Consider the following 17,945-nt stretch of genomic DNA (forward strand, 5'->3'; position numbering starts at 1 on the left):
TCAATGGAGATTCATGCAAAATTACCTTTTTTTAGATTTTGCATTAAACTAAACTCAACATTTGTTCGTGGATATTCACTGGTAAGAAAGATAAATCTTAATGGGATATTATGCCTATTGTTCCTATAAAAATCTGTCAAATTCAAATGTAGGATATAGAGATCTCTCCATATCCTAAATGTCGGAACATTTTTTAGTTTTCCAAGAAATGTCTTTTTCTGTAAAATCAATGTGTGAATATTAATTGTAAGAAGATTCGGGAAAAAATCACTTTAGCTGTAACAAAAAGACATTAATCAACTATTTTAGGCAATGCACAAAGCTTATACTGCAAAAGACATAATACTAGTATGGTCTGTATAAGATATTTTATATTCCTTTTTATCTTAGTCGCCCGCGTGGCGCAGTGGTGAAGGCGTCTGTTCTAGAGCCGCCAAGTAAGGAGCCAATCCTTACGTCTCGGGTTAGAACTCCACTGCGGGACGTGGAGACCGGTCCTTCGGACAAGACCGAATAAACCGAGGTCCCATGTTGCAGTAGGTGCTTGCACGAAAAGATCCCTCATTACTCGATAGCCATTAGTGCTGAGTACAGGACAAGATTTGCAGCTCTCCATCGGACAGTGTGGTGGCGTCTCCACATGAGTGAAAAGTTCTCGTTATTATTGTTTGATGTCGTTCGTGCCTTATTGGAGAATAATGTCTGCGGTATTATTTCTTAACTGTATTTAAACATAATATGCATATGTTAAAATGTATCCCAAGTAACAACATTAAAACCATTCCTTTCAGGTTTTATGATTAAAAATGAATGTCTACAACTGGGGTAACATGGATACCTGAAGAAGTATTTTTACTTACATTGTAGCTTTAATTGACATTTTCAGGTTTCATTTTTTTTAAAATTACCAATAAAGCTTGTTTATACCGTATAGGCAGTAATTTTAGCGGAGATTTAATGTTGGCATTATTAGCGAGGGTACTGAAATCACTAAAATTGAATATCGCTAAAAAATAAATGCGTTTTATTTGAAATAGTTTCTTAAATGAGAATTTTAAAAATATGTCTCGCTAAAAGTAAAATACATGTACCAATAATTTAGGACAAATCGCTAAAAATTTGCGTCTCGCTAAAATGTCAATTAAAGCTACAATGTAAGTAAAAATACTTCTTTAGGTATTCATTTTACCCCAGGATTCGACTTGTTCATTTTTAATCATATAATTTGAAAAAGAATGGTTTTGATATAGTTAAAGATTTAAGTGTCAAAAAGGTAGGCAAAAAATTAGTTAAAACAAAGAAAATACATTATCAAATTGTATGACATGAGTAAAAATATTCATAATATAAACATACTGTGGGAGCATTGTCAATTTTCATATTTCTTATCAACACTGATCTACTTTTCAACTACACAATTACGTACATGTACTAATCTTAGAAAAACATGGCAAGATATTCGCAGTCAGTAAGTATGTCTGCTAGTTTCCTTTTATTTTCTAAAAGTGGCTTACTGAATCTTCAAATCATTAATCTGGAGTGATAAATCTTTTATTCAATGATTTATTTAAGAATCCTTTCATTTCAGGTGACAGCCATTTTCATGATATTTGGTAACTGTATTAATACCATATACGGAGTAGATATAATTCCAGACTGTCCACTTCCTCTGCCTTGTGAATGTAACGGAAATCAACAGACTGTGTACTGTAGCAACAAAAATCTTTCGTCACTTCCGCCTATCCAAAAATCAGAAGGAAAATGGACATTTTACCTAGACGGCAATGGGATTGAAACTATACCTGAAAATTATTTTTCTGGTGTCAGTATCAATTTTCTCTCTTTGGAAAACAACGCCATTAGTACAATTGGAGAGAATGCATTTCTAGGAAGTGAAAATACCTTAACCTTTTTTCATCTGGAATATAACAAACTCAGAGAGTTACCCAGTGCCATTGCAAAGCTTAAACAACTGATTGCAATTTCAATTCAAGGAAATCCAATTTCGGATTTTCCTGAAAATGTGTTGAGAAACCTCTCCTCCTCTTTACATCTGCTTAGTTTCGGATCTGAGTCGATGACAAGATGGCCAAAAACCATGCATCTTCTTCCCAATCTCTTTTCTATTGATCTATACGACGTACAGTTTCCTGAACTGCCAGACGATGTGTTTGCTTTGTACAAAAATAATTTGACATTCCTTAACTTCTACAATACTGGTTTAACAAAGTTACCCTCTTCCTTAAACGACTGCAGACTGATTTCCACCATGACTTTTCAAGGAAATAAGAAACTATCAGCAAATTCAATTACGGAGTCTATAACCGAAGGACTTCCATTTCTAACGTCTATAGAATTTGAAGACAATGGATTAACAACTCTTCCAAGTATCTTTTCAAAATCGGATAAAATTGGAAGAATTTATGTTAATAATGAACCCATAGAATATCTTCGTGGTGACATCTTCCCGCCAGATTTCAGCAAGTACCTGTACTATCTGCCCTTTAATGGTACAAGATTAACACGTATACCATCTGTTTTATCAAATTTAGACTCCTTGCAGGCCTTGAGTATAACAAACAGTCAAATATTCGAAATTCAGGACAATGATTGCAGCAGATTTTTCAATCTGGGCGTCCTCTTTCTTAGTTACAATCCCTTGACTCAGATCTCAGAAAATGCATTTATGAACAATAAACGACTTGGTGATTTACTTCTGGATCATACTAACCTCACCACCATCCCAAAAGCACTTCTGAAGGCACAGTCTCTACAAACGGTGGATATGACGTCATCTCCAGTGGAATGCACATGTGCCAGTTTAGGATGGATGAAGTCATGGAAGGGCATCCCCTCGTTTTATGGAAACTGTGTCAATTTAAATGGAACCAGTTTAATGACTTATCTTAAAAATGAGGTTCCCAATTGTCCCTAATTATTTGTCTAAGTTATTGTCATATAAATGGATGTTTTAAATTCAATTTTTATTTGTGTCAATCATCATATTTCTAAGGGAGGTGCCAATTTATCATGGAAATTACGAAATTTCACATTTTCCACTATACTTCTCAAGAACCCTTCCACCACAAAGCGCCCGTACACGTGGTTAAAGACGATTCAAGTTTGCTAAACTGGAGAGCACGAGAGATACATGTATATACTCAGTTCATGTAATTAAAATATCCCCAGATAGTGTAAGCCTTGCGTGATAGATCAAAGTTTTACAATAGAAATATATTTGAAAATTCTCAAAAATATATTTATTTAGAACAAATTTGCTACAATGGGAAACACGATAGCCTTAGAGACAAAAGTGAACTAGACGGTTAATGCGCCTCTCCTTAATAAATGCATGTTTTCCGAAATGGTCTATCTTCTGTTATATAACTTTACAATTTCTTTTATTTATTGCACTTCAGACGTTAGACCTATATTGATACGCTTAATAGCTGTGTGACTGCTTTGCGTCAATGAACCCTTTAATGTTTATTCATTAACTCTTCAGGAAAGTTTAAATTTCCGCTTGATTGATCAAAATTCGTTGCACCACACCAGTATTTTAAATGCCTTGTACATGTTACGGAGTTTAGGTTTATACCATTAAACTGAAACTAAAACACTTTGCAAAATGGATATACATGTACTTGTGTTTGTTGCGTTCGTCTCTGTCTGTTTTCGACCAGCTTTGGGTTCCAGCAATAATTCTGAAGATCAAATTGCGCTGATGAACACCACAGAGACGATTTCTTTTCAATCAGACATTTCTGTGACTCTATCCAGGAACTGCACAGTGATACCAGTGTCTGATATGTTACGACATGATATCAAAGAACTCCTAGACGCCGGAACTAAACTTATAATATTCGATCTGGAATTTCGCAATCATTCCGGAACACTTCGAGGAGAAACGGAGTCAGATATTTACAAAATATTTCAATGGGAAAGAAGTACAGGTCGGCATGGTCAAGGCTTGTTGTTTTTAAAGACGGGTTTCGAAATTCTTTCACTTTCGACTTTAACATATGGCACTGAGAACATGCGTGTCGAACTAAGGGAAGAACCAGAAGGGTGTTTATTGCGGAGAAATATACACGACATCGAGAAGGGACTTCGACAAATCTTATTGAATGATTTCAAAGAAATTTCGCCTGATGGAAGTGGCGGAAGTCTTGATGACAATGAACACATCTGCAACATGCACATTAGAAACGAGAACAACAGAGCAGTGTTTTACCACGTTTGTTGCACAAAATCTTCAAAAGGCGGTATCGTTTGCCAGGAATTGGTAAAAGACTTGTACGTCAAAATTCTGTTTTTTTGCATATACTTTATGAATATGCTTGCAATTATGTTCTGTCCTTATCTCATACCTAAGTCTTGGTATCAGGAAAAGTATAAAATGTTGAAGTACGAACTTAATTGTGAGAAACAAATCCGGGTGATGAAAACTTGCCTTAAGAATCTCGATACAACAGAGGACAACATCGTGAATATAAATGAAATATCTTCGATGAATGGGTTTATGCAGCAACTGGATGAAATGGAGGAGGATGCTGTTTATTCACTTCATCTTTCCAAGATTCACTTCAGCGTGAAGCTTGATCGTCTGATACCTCCAAATGATGTTCCAGTCGGTATTATAAGATCCATCTATGATTCCTTCTTTCGTTGTCAAATTAGAGAAAGAGATTCTTTAAACGAATGTTGTACCCGTAGTATATTCGAACCTTTTAAGGGAACCCCAATTTTCAGACAATTGAAGTGGTATCACTGCTTACAAAGAGTCATGTTCATCGTGTCTTGCTGTTTGGTCATCATTCCGTGGATATTAAGAATCGCCATTTTCTATCGGTATGAAGACAATGAATATGATGATAGGGATGACGCTGCACAAGACCGGAAGTTGGAAGTGCACTACGCATTTTTTCCGGGAAGCATGGCGAGCTTTTTAACACCAGTGCATGCTATTTTCGTCGTCTGCTACTCTGTGCTTGTAGTAGACGCTATTCTGTTTGGAATTCTAGAATTCATAACATCTGAAGTGAAAAGCAACATTGAAATAGTTTTACGGAAGTGCTTCCGAGACATGAAAGAGTCCTCTTATTCGAGATATTTTGGATGGGCAATAAGAACTTTGCTTTACCCTTTCAAGGAGTATGGAATTCTTGCCCTTTTCGTCATTGGAATATACTGGCTATTTGTTTTACCAGTTGTTATCATAGTCATGGCATTTTATTGCATACCTACACTCAACATTGCAGTACGTTTATTGTGCCATTTGATAATTGTAATTTTTCCAGACTTTAAATTCGTAACCAAATTAAAACAACAAGTTGGAGTAGTTGGCCTTCTCCGAAAAGAAACTGTTGCACGCCTGTCTACCAAATCCAGTCACCGATTCCGTGTCATTCAGTTTATTGCCATTTTGTTGAGCTTACTTGCTTTGCTCTCCTGTGTAATTTTGGCAGTAGAAGTCATCGTATTTTTTGTTGAAATCGTAGTATACACGTTGATTGGCGTCATCCTGAATGCTTCTCAAACATTGAAATACGTATCCTTACTTTTCATGCTAACCTTGTACGCTCGAGATTGTTTTGGGAGCGTGACGCGGAAGTACCAAGCTTTCAACCAAGCCATAAATAAAGCACTTCTTGGAAGGGTAAAAGACGAGGTCGACAAAGTGGCCTGGCAGACTGCTGACATGCAGCCGAACACCGCCTTTCAGATAAGTGTTGATGATCATGAAAATAAAACCGTGGCAAAAAATATTTTCGCTCATATGTGTAATGGAGTTCTTAAATGGAGTATTCCTCGCGTTCTGTTATTTCTAGATAATCATGATAAACCATATATCACGAGGACTTTCTTTTTTAAGGCTGCTCACCTTAATCATGTGGGCTGCCCCGGAAGTCTCTATAAAAACCTGCTGTGTGCTTTGCGTCAGTTTCTGGTGATTATTTTGTTTCTTTTATTCGTCGTTGTTGTTGTCATGGCGTTTGGAAATGAATATTCGGTTTCTGGTGTCAATCAAATGCTGGCAACACTTGCCGGGGGATTTTTACCATGGGTCTTCCGGAACGTTCTTTTTAAGCCTCCCGCTGACATCGAAGTTGACATAAATAGTCTGAGTTTCCGGAATCTTTTTGATGACATCATAAGAGAGCATAGACAAAACTGGCCAGTGGCTGATATCGTCCCAATTTCAAAGCAACCTGAAAGTCAGGGTATTGAAATGAGAGCAAATTCTCATCCATCAGATCGCATGGACCCAGGAAGTGTTACTATGCTGAATGGAAACTTCTTCTGCGAGAAGAAAAAAGACGTGTTGATTGTAAATATTTCTAACAAAGTTATAAAAGGGAACGAAATGACGGATGTATAGCGAATAGTCATGTTTACTTGTAAGAAGTTGTGACAATGTCTGTGTATTGAAAGGGAGTGATAAAACGTACATTATTTTGTATTTATGCTTGAATTTACGGAGTGGCAGTAAATGCAAAATTTACAATATCAAAAATTATCACTATGGCAGTTTGTCTAAGAAGTCTTCAACTTAGATAATAATGTACTTTCTTAATTATTATTTTTTTTCTTATTTGTTGATGCAAAATGAATTTTATGTATGTAATTCTTAAAAATAATATTTTTAGGCAATCGATATTTCGATCTCGTTGGTCTCTTTGTTTGATGATCTCATTTTGTGTTATCTTTACATCAACTTGTATAGATGTACATGTAAAACTACTCAAACCTTATCTCTTTTATTCTGTCTTCCATTTTACATATTAGTGTATAATAATATGTTCATGGTTTATATTTAAAACATACAACCTGATTACTGATAAATAAACGAGAAATATTGCACATTTGTCGTGTCTCCTCTATGAAATACAGGTATGAAATACAGGTATACATATACACCTGTACGTGAGGGTTAATTTTTCATACAAAATATACAAGTTTTAAAATTCCAAATATCATGGTTCTTTATCACTGTATACAAAGTGCTAATCGAAAATCTACTTGATTTGGATCACTTGCTATATTGCTTTGGGTACTCTGATGCAATATGGGTAAAAAAGAAAATTCTGTAGGCAAAATATGGGTAAAAGTAACTTTAAGAAATTAGAATACTTATTAAACCTTTATAGAATCAATTTAAATTTATTTGAGAAAATTTTTAAGTTGAGACATAATAGAAATTCGATACCGTTCTCATTTACTAAGTTAAAATGGGATTTTCGCTCATTTTGAATTATTTCAATTGTTCTTAATTTTTTCAAACTATATTCTGTTGTAAAAGTTATTGTATCTAAGTTTTCGCCTCAATTTACCCACGAAACATCATCTGATTTCTATAAATTACGTTTTTTAGAGAAATTGAGCTATTCTTGTTTTGAGTGAATGCTATAATATATTTGCAACATAATTTTTGCTATGGCTATACTTTTTTAGGATCCTTTTTGTGATTTGCATGAAATTAAGATTTATTGTTTTTTGATAAAATTATCGCGATTTAAACAGTTTTGAAAAAAAAATATTGGCATTCATTATCACAAGAGAAACATTGATCAGTCGAAAGAAGTTAAACAGAAATAAATAATTATAGAATTTGATGAAATGTGCAATCATTGCTGATGTTTGTGCGATACTTGATTTGCGTTTTGTCGCGATTGATACAGAAATGCTATACATGTATGTTTGATTTGCCTAGAATACTTCTTGAAGAATGGAGGCGTATATAGGGGAAGTATAATCCAAAGACACTGTCTCAAGTTTATGTTATTAAATAACTTATTGATAAATACACGATATGTATCTTCACTTATGTTTTAAAGGTATATTGTAAAACGGAAAAAAGTGCTTCACAAACTATTCGAACTTTTTCCAAAGCTCATGATAGGCGTAAGACTGAATGCGTTCACCACGATATGCTACGGTGTCTTCTTGATGTTTGTGTGTCAGTTTGCTTTAAAGAAACGAATTTGCTGAGACAAATAATGTTTTTCAACATATCATTTAATTTATCTTTGGTCGTTTTTGGCTTACTTCTTTCACCCAACTGTTATACCTTTGTTTTTATACTAAAGATTACGAAAAGCTCCGTTTACTTGATCAATACATAGAGCTCACAGCGGATGTGACCGGTAAACAAGGAATGTTTACTCCTCCTAGGCACCTGATTCCATCTCTGGTATCCCGGGGGTGGGGGGTCCGTATTTATGCCCTCCTCAATCAATCCTCATTATCGTCACTTTTTTTTTATTAGCTCACCTGAGCCGAAGGCTCAAGTGAGCTTTTCTGATCAAAATTTGTCCGTCGTCTGTCGTTGTCGTTGTCGTCGTCGTCGTTGTCGTAAACTTTTCACATTTTCATCTTCTTCTCAAGAACCACTAGGCCAATTTCAACCAAACTTGCTACGGGGATTCAAGTTTGTTCAAATGAAGGGCCACGCCCTTTTCCAAGGGGAGATAATTATGAATTAAGAGAAAAAATAATGGCATTTTTAAAAAATCTTCTCAAGAACCACTGGGCCAGGAAAGATGAAACTCATGTGGAATCATCCTCAGGTAGTGGAGATTCAAGTTTGTTCAAATCATGACCCCCGGGGATAGGGTGGAGCCGAAATGGCAGATCAAAGTTTTACATAGGAATATATAGGAAAAATCTTTTAAAATCTTCGTCTCAAGAACCACTGGGCCAGGAAAGGTGAAACTCATGTGGAATCATTCTCAGGTAGTATAAATTCAAGTTTGCTCAAATCATAACCCCTGGGGGTAGGGTGGGGCCAAAATGGCCGATCAAAGTTTTACATAGGAATATATAGGAAAAATCTTTTAAAATCTTCTTCTCAAGAACTACTGGGCCAGGAAAGATGAAACTCATGTGGAATCATCCTCAGGTAGTGTAGATTTAAGTTTGTTCAAATCATGACCCCCGGGGATAGGGTGGAGCCAAAATGGCCGATCAAAGTTTTACATAGGAATATATAGGAAAAATCTTTAAAAATCTTCTTCTCAAGAACCACTGGGCCAGGAAAGATGAAACTCATGTGGAATCATCCTCAGGTAGTGTAGATTCAAGTTTTTTCAAATCATGACCCCCAGGGGTAGGATGGGGCCAAAATGGCCGATCAAAGTTTTACATAGGAATATATAGGAAAAATTTTCTTCTCAAGAACCATCGAGACAGGAAAGATGAAACTCCTGTGGAATCATCCCCAGGTTGTGTAGATTCAAATTTGTTCAAATCATGACCCCCTGGGGGTAGGGTAGGGCCAAAATGACCGATAAAAGTTTTACATAGGAATATATTGGGAAACCTTTTAAAATCTTCTTTTCAAGCACTTCAAAGCCATGCTTAGTGATATTTATAGGGAATCATCCTCAGGTAGTGTAGATTCTAGTGTGTCCAAATCATGACTCCCTGGGGGGTTAAAATTCAAGCCCCCTCCCCCCCCCCCCAGTAAACTTTCAGTTCTGATTTGATATGTGCTTTTTCCTAGCCAATTGCTCAGGTGAGCGATGTGGCCCCTGGGCCTCTTGTTTCAGAAATATTAGACTTTTAGATAGAATGGGTTCAGGCGCCATTAAAAAAACACACACTCACACAATGCATTTACTTTTCCGTAATTTAAACACAAGACTTCAAATAGAAACCTGATCCGTTCATATTCAAAAATAAATTTTTATAGCTAGAATCATTTAATATATATACGTACCCATTTTTGACTAAAAAATTCTAAAAACAATTTTCAATCAATATGTCTTTCAGTACAATATATGAATCTAATATGTTGAAGATGACATTACCGACAACATAATTTTAGAAAAATAAAACTTTTCCGTCATAGAGCGGGTGATTGTCTTCGCCTTATACACTTTTCTCTCTCTTTTATAAATCTATGATAAGGAGATTATAATGCAACTTTGTAATATTTCACCCATTTTCACACTATAATCTGACATCAGAACTGAAAACTAAGAATCTGGCCTGGGGGCCATAAAACTTAGACGATCTCACTTTTAATCTCAGTTTCACTTTCCGAGGCTATTAAAGTGGAAAAGTGAGACTGAGCTCATAATTGAGCTCGTTTAAGTTTTATGGCCCCCAGGCCTGAAACAGAATCTATGAAGATAAAAGGTTAATTAAAATTTGTCATTATATCTCCACAGACAGATCCAGAACAGCGGATATAGGTCAGGGGATCAAGACATAATTTTTTCAGATTCACTAAAATTTAAGAATATTCTTCGAGAAATGTGGTAACCGTTTGTTTTCTTTTTATCACATGAAAAGATTTTTAATATTCCATGTAATCTCTTCTTAACGCTTATTTGGCTGAATTGAAATTAGTAAATGAACGAAGCGGCATTAAGATTTGAAGTTGAATGCGTATTAATTATTTTTTTCATATCAAAACTTTGAATGCATATATATACATGTACCACTAAATATTTACAACACCATGCATGTGTATATGTAAAGTCTAAGAATTGAAATCGATCTTTAAAATTGTTTAAAATTTTACAATAGTAAATGTAAATTGGTGAGTGACATTAAAATTCTCAATTTGGTATGTTTTTGTTGATGAATGACTGTCATAAGTTGATAGGAAAAATGAGAATATATATGGAAGAATGTGGCTTGTCCACCAATTAAGCCGACCCCATCCCCAACCATAAAGTAGGGTATTTGTGTTGGAATCTTTTAGTGCTATGGACAACAATGTAACCCCCGCCCGTTTCCCGAAGAAATTTATGCTGGAGCCATCCTTTATTCCGGAATGAAAAAATGGAACTAAACATATACTAGTATATTAACGAAATAAAAACGTCATGACAGTTTTTTCCATTAGAAATTTTAAAAAGATACTTTCACGAAAGGTTCAAAATGTTATTAGGTATGGGTATAATTTTTTTTTATTAAAAGAAAAATAAGTAACGCCAGGTGCCTGTGTGTTTGTACTGTCCTTCGTACCTAACTTAAACCTAAAATAGCTTTGGAAAAGTTGGGTAGGTGCATATTTGATGTAATTGTCAAGATATAAAGAAGACTTTGTGGTCAAATTTGATAGCTTACGTTTGATAAAGATTCATATTACACATAACAATAAATGTTTTATTGAAATAATGTCAACAGTCCATTCCAGTGGATGATTAGTGGAAAAATGACCATCAGATGCGTGAAAAATGCGTGCTACCGATGTTTATGGAGGGGTAGATGACACAAAAGTATGATAATCTTTAAAAATACCAAGAATAAGTCTCATATTGTTTGAAATTGTGTATTATCAGTAAGAAAACGTATATAAAAGACATTTTTTGTCTAAATGTGCAGACAGAAACTTCGAATGATCCAAACAAATATAGCTAGTGATCCAAATCAAGTAGATTTTCGATTAGCACTTTGTATACAGTGTTTATTGCACACAGCATGAGTCCTTTTAAAGCAATTATAAGTTATATAACATTTCAGCTTCGCTGTTTGAAATATACGGAAGTATATCAGTGTCAATTTGATTTTCGATAGATCCGGGGTGTATATTATTTTTGTTCTGTCTGTGTGTCTGTTTGTCTGCAAACTTTAACATTCACCATAACTTTTGAACCATGAAAGATAGAGACTTCGTGTGTAGTATGCATACTCCACTAATAAAGTTCTTCCAAATGACACCAAGTTCAATGACCTTGTGACCTTGACTGTGACCTATATGCTAAAAATAGTTTTTTCAGCAAACTTTAACCTTCGCCGTAAATTTTGAACCGTGAAAGGTAGAGACTTAATATTTGGTATGCTTACTCCATTCATTAAGCCTATTCAAATGACACCAAAGTCTACGATCTTATGACCTTGATTGTGACCTATATGCTAAAAATAGCTTGTTTGAACCTTCATCATAACTTTTGAACCATGAGAGATAGAGACTTCATATTTGGTATGCATAACTTGTGATCTTGACGGTGACCTATATGCTAAAAATAACTTTTTTTTCGAACTTTGTTGCCGCTGGGCGCACAGTGTTTCACAAACACATCTTGTTATACCCCCCGCTTGAAAAGTGGGAGGGTATATAGTAATCAGTATTTCCGTCCGTCCGTCCGTCCGTCTGTTACGCTTTGGGGTACCCATCTCTCATCCGCAACTCCTCTCATACCACTGAAGGAAATTTAATGAAACTTTCACAGATTCTTAATTACATATTGCCATTGTGCACCTCCTATTTTACTTTTTGATCTGACATATATTTTTGATTTTCCAGAGCAAAACATGGACACTGCCATTATATTCATATGGGAGGCGGGGGGTATCATTTAGTGAGCTCATTGCTCACAGTACCTCTAGTTTTTTTTTTTCATTTTCCAAAATTTCGTCTGTAAAATTTACGTGTCATTCTTAAAATTTACTCTTTTATCTATGAAAGTTACATTTCATCTGTAAAATTTACACTTTAATCTGTAAATTTTACAATATAAATATTTAGTAGATTTTTAACCCCCCGTAAATGAAGATTCGGGGTTTATAGTTTAGTCCGTTTGTCTGTCTTTTTATCTGTTTGTTTGCAAAAACTTTAACCTTGTCCATAACTTTTAATTGATTGGAGCTATATATGGCTTTCATATTTCACGCCACATCCCATCCCTATCAGTTTACAAATTTCTTGATCCGCCAATTGATTGCTTTGCTGCGGTATTAATTAAGCTCATAATCGCGGTATACCACACTTACCAAGTTTACTGGTTGAATACTACAGTAGGTCAGTTTTATAATCCTGTTTTGCCAACCGCTGCCAGAATGTGGGTCTAACTTAATTACAAGGCATTAAATCTTATTAGTATGTTAATGAAATTATAGACCTCGGAAATTATCTACCTCTTCTCTTAGAACTAATCTTTGAATTACTCTTTCGTCAGGGAGAAAAAGATATCAGTATCCGCTGCCATATAAACTTTGTTCTTTCGGAAAACATATATATAATTCATGGAAAAAGATATTTTTTGTGGAAATGGTTTAAAACTGTCGTATTTTTGGCAAGAAATGGTGATTTTTCCATTAGTGCGGTTTCTTATTTTACGCGCTCTTGTCAAAGTTACGACCATTTAGGGGCCACATTCTGCAATCTCAAAAAGACAAAATCAGGTTACCGGCTAATAGATGTACTAAATAAACATTGTGTAATGTGGATTTTATACTCAGTGCTTAAATGCAATAAATAAAATCCGGACCTATTCTGCCGACGATATCGGATCGTTTTAAATCCGTTAATAACCGGGGAAAACTATAAGCTGAGCTTGGGGAAAGAGTGATAGACTTTTTGTGGCATTGGCCCTGAAAATTTCATTTTTTCATACTGGAAAATCTCAATTTCCAACCAAATTTAATGAGCGCTTCAATGTGAATCAAGATATTTTTTTCCAAGTGTTTAAAAAGTTTTGAGGGGATTTGAATTCCATGGCTGACCGGTATAAACGTCAGCCCCTGGGGTACGATCTACCTTACATGGCAGTAGTGGAGAGGTACCTGAGCAGTCTGAACGGTGTATCCTCCCACGCACAGGTAAGGTACATTTTGTAAGGTACACGGTCTTCTTCAAATTCTGTTTTTATTTCTCTGAAAAAGTGGACAAAAGGTGAATTTTATTGAATATTAAGTATAATAGCTCTCAGACACATATTTTGGTGGTTAAAAGGTAAATATCTTGAATTTTCATCAGTCATTTAGTGGATAGATGCAACAAAAATCAGAGTCGACAAGGCTAATTGCAGTCTTTCAAATACATCTGAATTCTAATCTAAATCAAAGTAAAGATAAAGGATTTCTTTTAAAATTATACTTTCGGTACCCAGAAATTGAAGGGCATTTAGAGGTGCATAAAAAGAATAGGTGAATGAAAAATATTTTGTTAAATTTCAAGCAAAAAAAATTAAATTTCAAAGAGACAATGCGTGGAAAATATTTTTTTAAAAAATAGTGAAAGAAAAAATCCTTTATGGTAGGGTACTGAGGGAGGGGGTAAGTGGGAGGAGTGTTAGTTAGATCACTAAAAAAAATCTAAAATTGTGACGGGGGGGGGGGGGGGAGGCACTGCCGACTACTAGTATTTCTGGTCGTCATTATTTAATAAATAAGCGTGTTTAAATAAATTGACATGAGATATTAATAAAAATATACTGGACCACCTGTTACAAAAAAAGCTTTCTTACCCACTTTTTTTTCGGGGGGGGGGGGGGGAATGGGGGGGGGGGGTTAAACATGGTAAAGGTCAAACAAACCTTATTATTTTAAGGATTACCTTAGATTATATCTTTTTATCAATCAAAAACAATTAGGGCAAAATGTGCATCTTTCAATGGGTTCAAATAAAACTTTCTTCATATTTTTTTTCCTAATTTATTTTTAAAGAATTATTTATATTATTTGTTTGCATTTTCTTTGCTATTGTTCTTGTTGTTTTTAAGTGATTTGGTTGAAGTTTAATTTTTTTTCTAATTAATCAAAATATCTGTAAGACCAAGGTTTATGAAAAATAAAATCATTATGTTAAATTTTGATGAATTTTCGATAGTCACGATAATCTTGCAACATTGGTTATGTATGACTTATCTCTCTTTTCTTGAAAAAATCAGCAAAAGCTGAGATTGTCATAATTATGGGAAAAGCGTAAGAGGTTCCGAGTGCCCTTCTTTGGTCTGTGGGCGGGGCTTAGCTTATTTGAACCCGCATTGAAAACAAATCGTGATTTTTACCTGAGGAGACAAGATGTGTGATCTTAATGATGTTTATTTTAAAACACCACATGAATAGAAATGGTGTAAACAATTTTAATGTATCACCCTATCTGTATGGATTTTAAAACATAGAAATTGATTTGGATTTTATATATTATTTAATCCCGCCTTCGAAAGAGAAACTAGCGAATCGCACTGTGAAAGGGACGAGTTTTGAGGGTTTATTTTAGTTGCACGTGAAAACCCGCTAGATGAGGGAACGCAATGGGTGTAATATTCTACATGGCAACTTTGTAGGATTTTAATCGGGATTTTTTAATTACTTAGTGTGATTTCTGTCTTGTGTGTTTGTTTTTATCATGGCTAATATTGGAGATTCTTTGGTGAAGGAGGATGAGAGACCGATATTAGACACGGGGGTCATCCCAAAAACTTATAACACGGTAGGGGGAGATCGAATATGCTGAAAGTTCTGAATTAGATTTTATTCTTATTTAGCAAACAAAGCGATCTTTTCATGAAAATGTTTGTTGGCATTTTTGCATGCTAGCATGTATTCTTTAACTTTAATACAATGATGATCAGATGATTGCATTTATGAATGTGCATTAATTTAAAAGAACAAAAAGAACAATTTTATTTAACAAATGATGCCTGTATTTCAGAGTCCACCCCTTGCACACCAAGTTTCAGCAGGAAAACCATGCTCAAACTGTCGAGAATTATGTCCAGGCTTCGAACTTCATTTTTGGAGGTGAGTCTTAAGCTAATATGCAAGAGGTGAAATTTTTTGGACAGGTGCTGGAGATGAAATTCTCTCACAGAAATCTGCATAAGTGTGTCAGCTAACACACTTCATAAAATGGACAAGATCACAGGTTTCAAAACTTGTGGAAGTTTGGGAAATTTTTATAGTGTTATCTGTAAGTGCTTGTTGATGTTATTTTTTACACTTGCCTGCCCAGCTTCTTTGAGTTTGGTCTTGTATTTCTCCTGCTGTTCATTGCTTTAGTTTTAAGATAGGAGCGAAATATATCTCCGCAGCTTCTAATTCTACCTATCTTCAAACCATAATTTGAACATCCGTTATACCATAGAAAAAGGTGGAGCATTCTAAAGCATTTCAGGTTACGGCAGTAGAAATTCTTTGGTGTTAATTTACACAGAAGATGGGTTTAGTTTGCCCTATAACAAAAGTAAACTTTAGCAGACAGATCTTTATAGATTTTTAATTTTTATTGACACATGAAGGAAAAAATATACATGTATGGAACCATTTCTTGACATATTATGCACAGCTAGACCAACATGATGCATTCAATTGATAAAAAAAAATCAAACCTGGCTGATTTCCAAAAGGTACCCAGCCATTAGAATAAATAAAATATATAACGGTCCCCCGTTAAACCACCTACTGAAAGGTATAAACCAAGTTAAGGGTATATGCTGAAATCTTTTTATGTTGTCTGATTTCAGTAATATGATACTTTAGACTTTGAATTTTTAGAAAAAAAGAGGAAATTATTTTAAATTGGATAGATAGAAAGCATAGGATTTAGATGAACATATGCTGTACGACTTGTAGTATATATAAATATCATTTTCCACCACATATTCAATAAATTATGATATACACCTCTGAAAATTAATATCTAAGAGGCTCATCATGTTCAAATTAATAAATGATGATGATCAGTCAATTTTCGGGTAGATTTCTGGTAAATGAGATTGTAAAGATCTTCTCCTGAGGCAATGGCTATAGATGCTAATCTACATGTTAATCCTTTCTGTGTATATATCCTGTGATCTACATGTAGCCTGTCAGTGATATAGTGATTGTATGGATTGATTTAGGGAGACAATATATTACACAGGGGGGCGAGGGTGAGGGGTCCAATATACAAACAACAGATGTTCACAGACAGAGAGAGAGTCAAGAGCAGGGACCTATATATTAGAATAAGGTTAGGTCCCTGTTCAAGAGAGAGAGAGAGAGCACAGATTTTTTTTTTGATATAACCTATGAAATTTGTCAAAAGTCAGATTGCAAATATGAAAATTGTTCTACTTGTAGTTTTTCCTGCAGAAATTCACTAGATTTTTTTTTTTTTAATCTGGTACATTACTTGGTCACTCTTGGAAATTCAAATAGATTCCCACTATACAGAACTCTGTACAATAGATGAAGTTGATACAAGGTTCCATATCTATATATATACTGTAGTTCCTATTTGAACAAATCTGGTATCATTGAAAACTAGCTTTTCTGTGTGAAAGGCCCTCTGATATGAATGAAATATTGAACTAAATACTTGATAAATATTGAAATAAAAGTGACAAACACAGCTTTAAATGTCCAGTAAATACTGGGAAATTATTTGAGCATACATTTTGAAATGGACACTATATAGCGAAACATAAAAATTCAACTGAATCAGTGTATAATTATGTATATATTAAAATTTGTTATTTGATAAGGAAGATTTCACTTATATATTTTAAAAATGATTTAATTCAATATGTGTTTGCATGTTTTTAAAATAAGAATTATCAGTTGTGTAATGAATTTTTAAATATTTTTTTTTTTGGCAAATTCTTTTTTCGAGTTGACCAGCTGAAAATCTTGACAGCACGAAGTCAAGCCTATAATTGATAGTTTGCCAACACAAGGTAGCAAATGGCCAGTTAAAAAACAATTATAACAGTTAATCTTTTAAGATAATCAGGTAATCATAAAATAGCAGGGCTAATTAGACACCTTATCCTCCCACAATCTTTTATGACCCCCCAATTCTCTTCACGACCTGTGGCCCCAAGGTGACATTCAGCTAGGACACCCAGGAGGGTCTCTTTTATTTGTCACTTAGTGCGTTTAGCAGGAACATGTATTTTTATCAGGTGACCATCATAATTCACCAATTTGTCCAGATTGAAAGTTTTTATTGGGTCCCATTGTGTGAATTTATAGACCTGCTTATGACAAAGCCTTGCTGTTTATGCTTTTGTCAATTATGGCTTTATGGTCCCTGGCTTTGATTTCTATGGGGAGAAGGTGTTACAATATTGAGGGGGTTACGTCAGTTATTGCTTTCAAAGCTGGGTAGTTTCACATTAAACTTTAGGGGTTGTTTATCATGTTTATAGAGTACAGACAGTTTTACCTGGATCAAGGGGATTATCAAAGGATTATCAATTAATTACATTCATTTGTGACTT

At 34.7% G+C, this 17,945-nt stretch overlaps 3 protein-coding genes across 3 annotated transcripts in view; all 3 read left to right on the forward strand.

The window, feature by feature from the left end:
• Nucleotides 1–1,392: 1,392 nt before the first annotated feature.
• On the forward strand, nt 1,393–2,943 carry LOC134272545 (leucine-rich repeat protein SHOC-2-like). The gene is made up of 2 exons (XM_062754766.1): nt 1,393–1,468; nt 1,589–2,943. Exons 1-2 carry the CDS (start codon nt 1,448–1,450, stop codon nt 2,933–2,935), a joined length of 1,368 nt encoding a protein of 455 aa, XP_062610750.1. The 5' UTR covers nt 1,393–1,447; the 3' UTR covers nt 2,936–2,943.
• A 601-nt stretch (nt 2,944–3,544) lies between these two features.
• On the forward strand, nt 3,545–6,600 carry LOC134272554 (uncharacterized). The gene has a single exon (XM_062754774.1). It carries the CDS (start codon nt 3,629–3,631, stop codon nt 6,380–6,382), a length of 2,754 nt encoding a protein of 917 aa, XP_062610758.1. The 5' UTR covers nt 3,545–3,628; the 3' UTR covers nt 6,383–6,600.
• An 8,094-nt stretch (nt 6,601–14,694) lies between these two features.
• LOC134272558 (prickle planar cell polarity protein 3-B-like) overlaps nt 14,695–17,945 on the forward strand; it is a 45,203-nt gene continuing 41,952 nt past the window's right edge. Inside the window, exons 1-2 of the mRNA XM_062754780.1 lie at nt 14,695–15,172; nt 15,395–15,483. Of these exons, the coding sequence (XP_062610764.1) occupies nt 15,089–15,172; nt 15,395–15,483 (173 nt within the window). The 5' untranslated portion in view covers nt 14,695–15,088. The remainder of the gene's footprint in view (nt 15,173–15,394; nt 15,484–17,945) is intronic.

The sequence above is a fragment of the Saccostrea cucullata genome, unplaced genomic scaffold, assembly GCF_032062105.1.
Source record: "Saccostrea cucullata isolate Sc308-1 unplaced genomic scaffold, CSIRO_AGI_Scuc_v1 ctg158, whole genome shotgun sequence".
Lineage (NCBI taxonomy): Eukaryota > Metazoa > Mollusca > Bivalvia > Ostreida > Ostreidae > Saccostrea > Saccostrea cuccullata.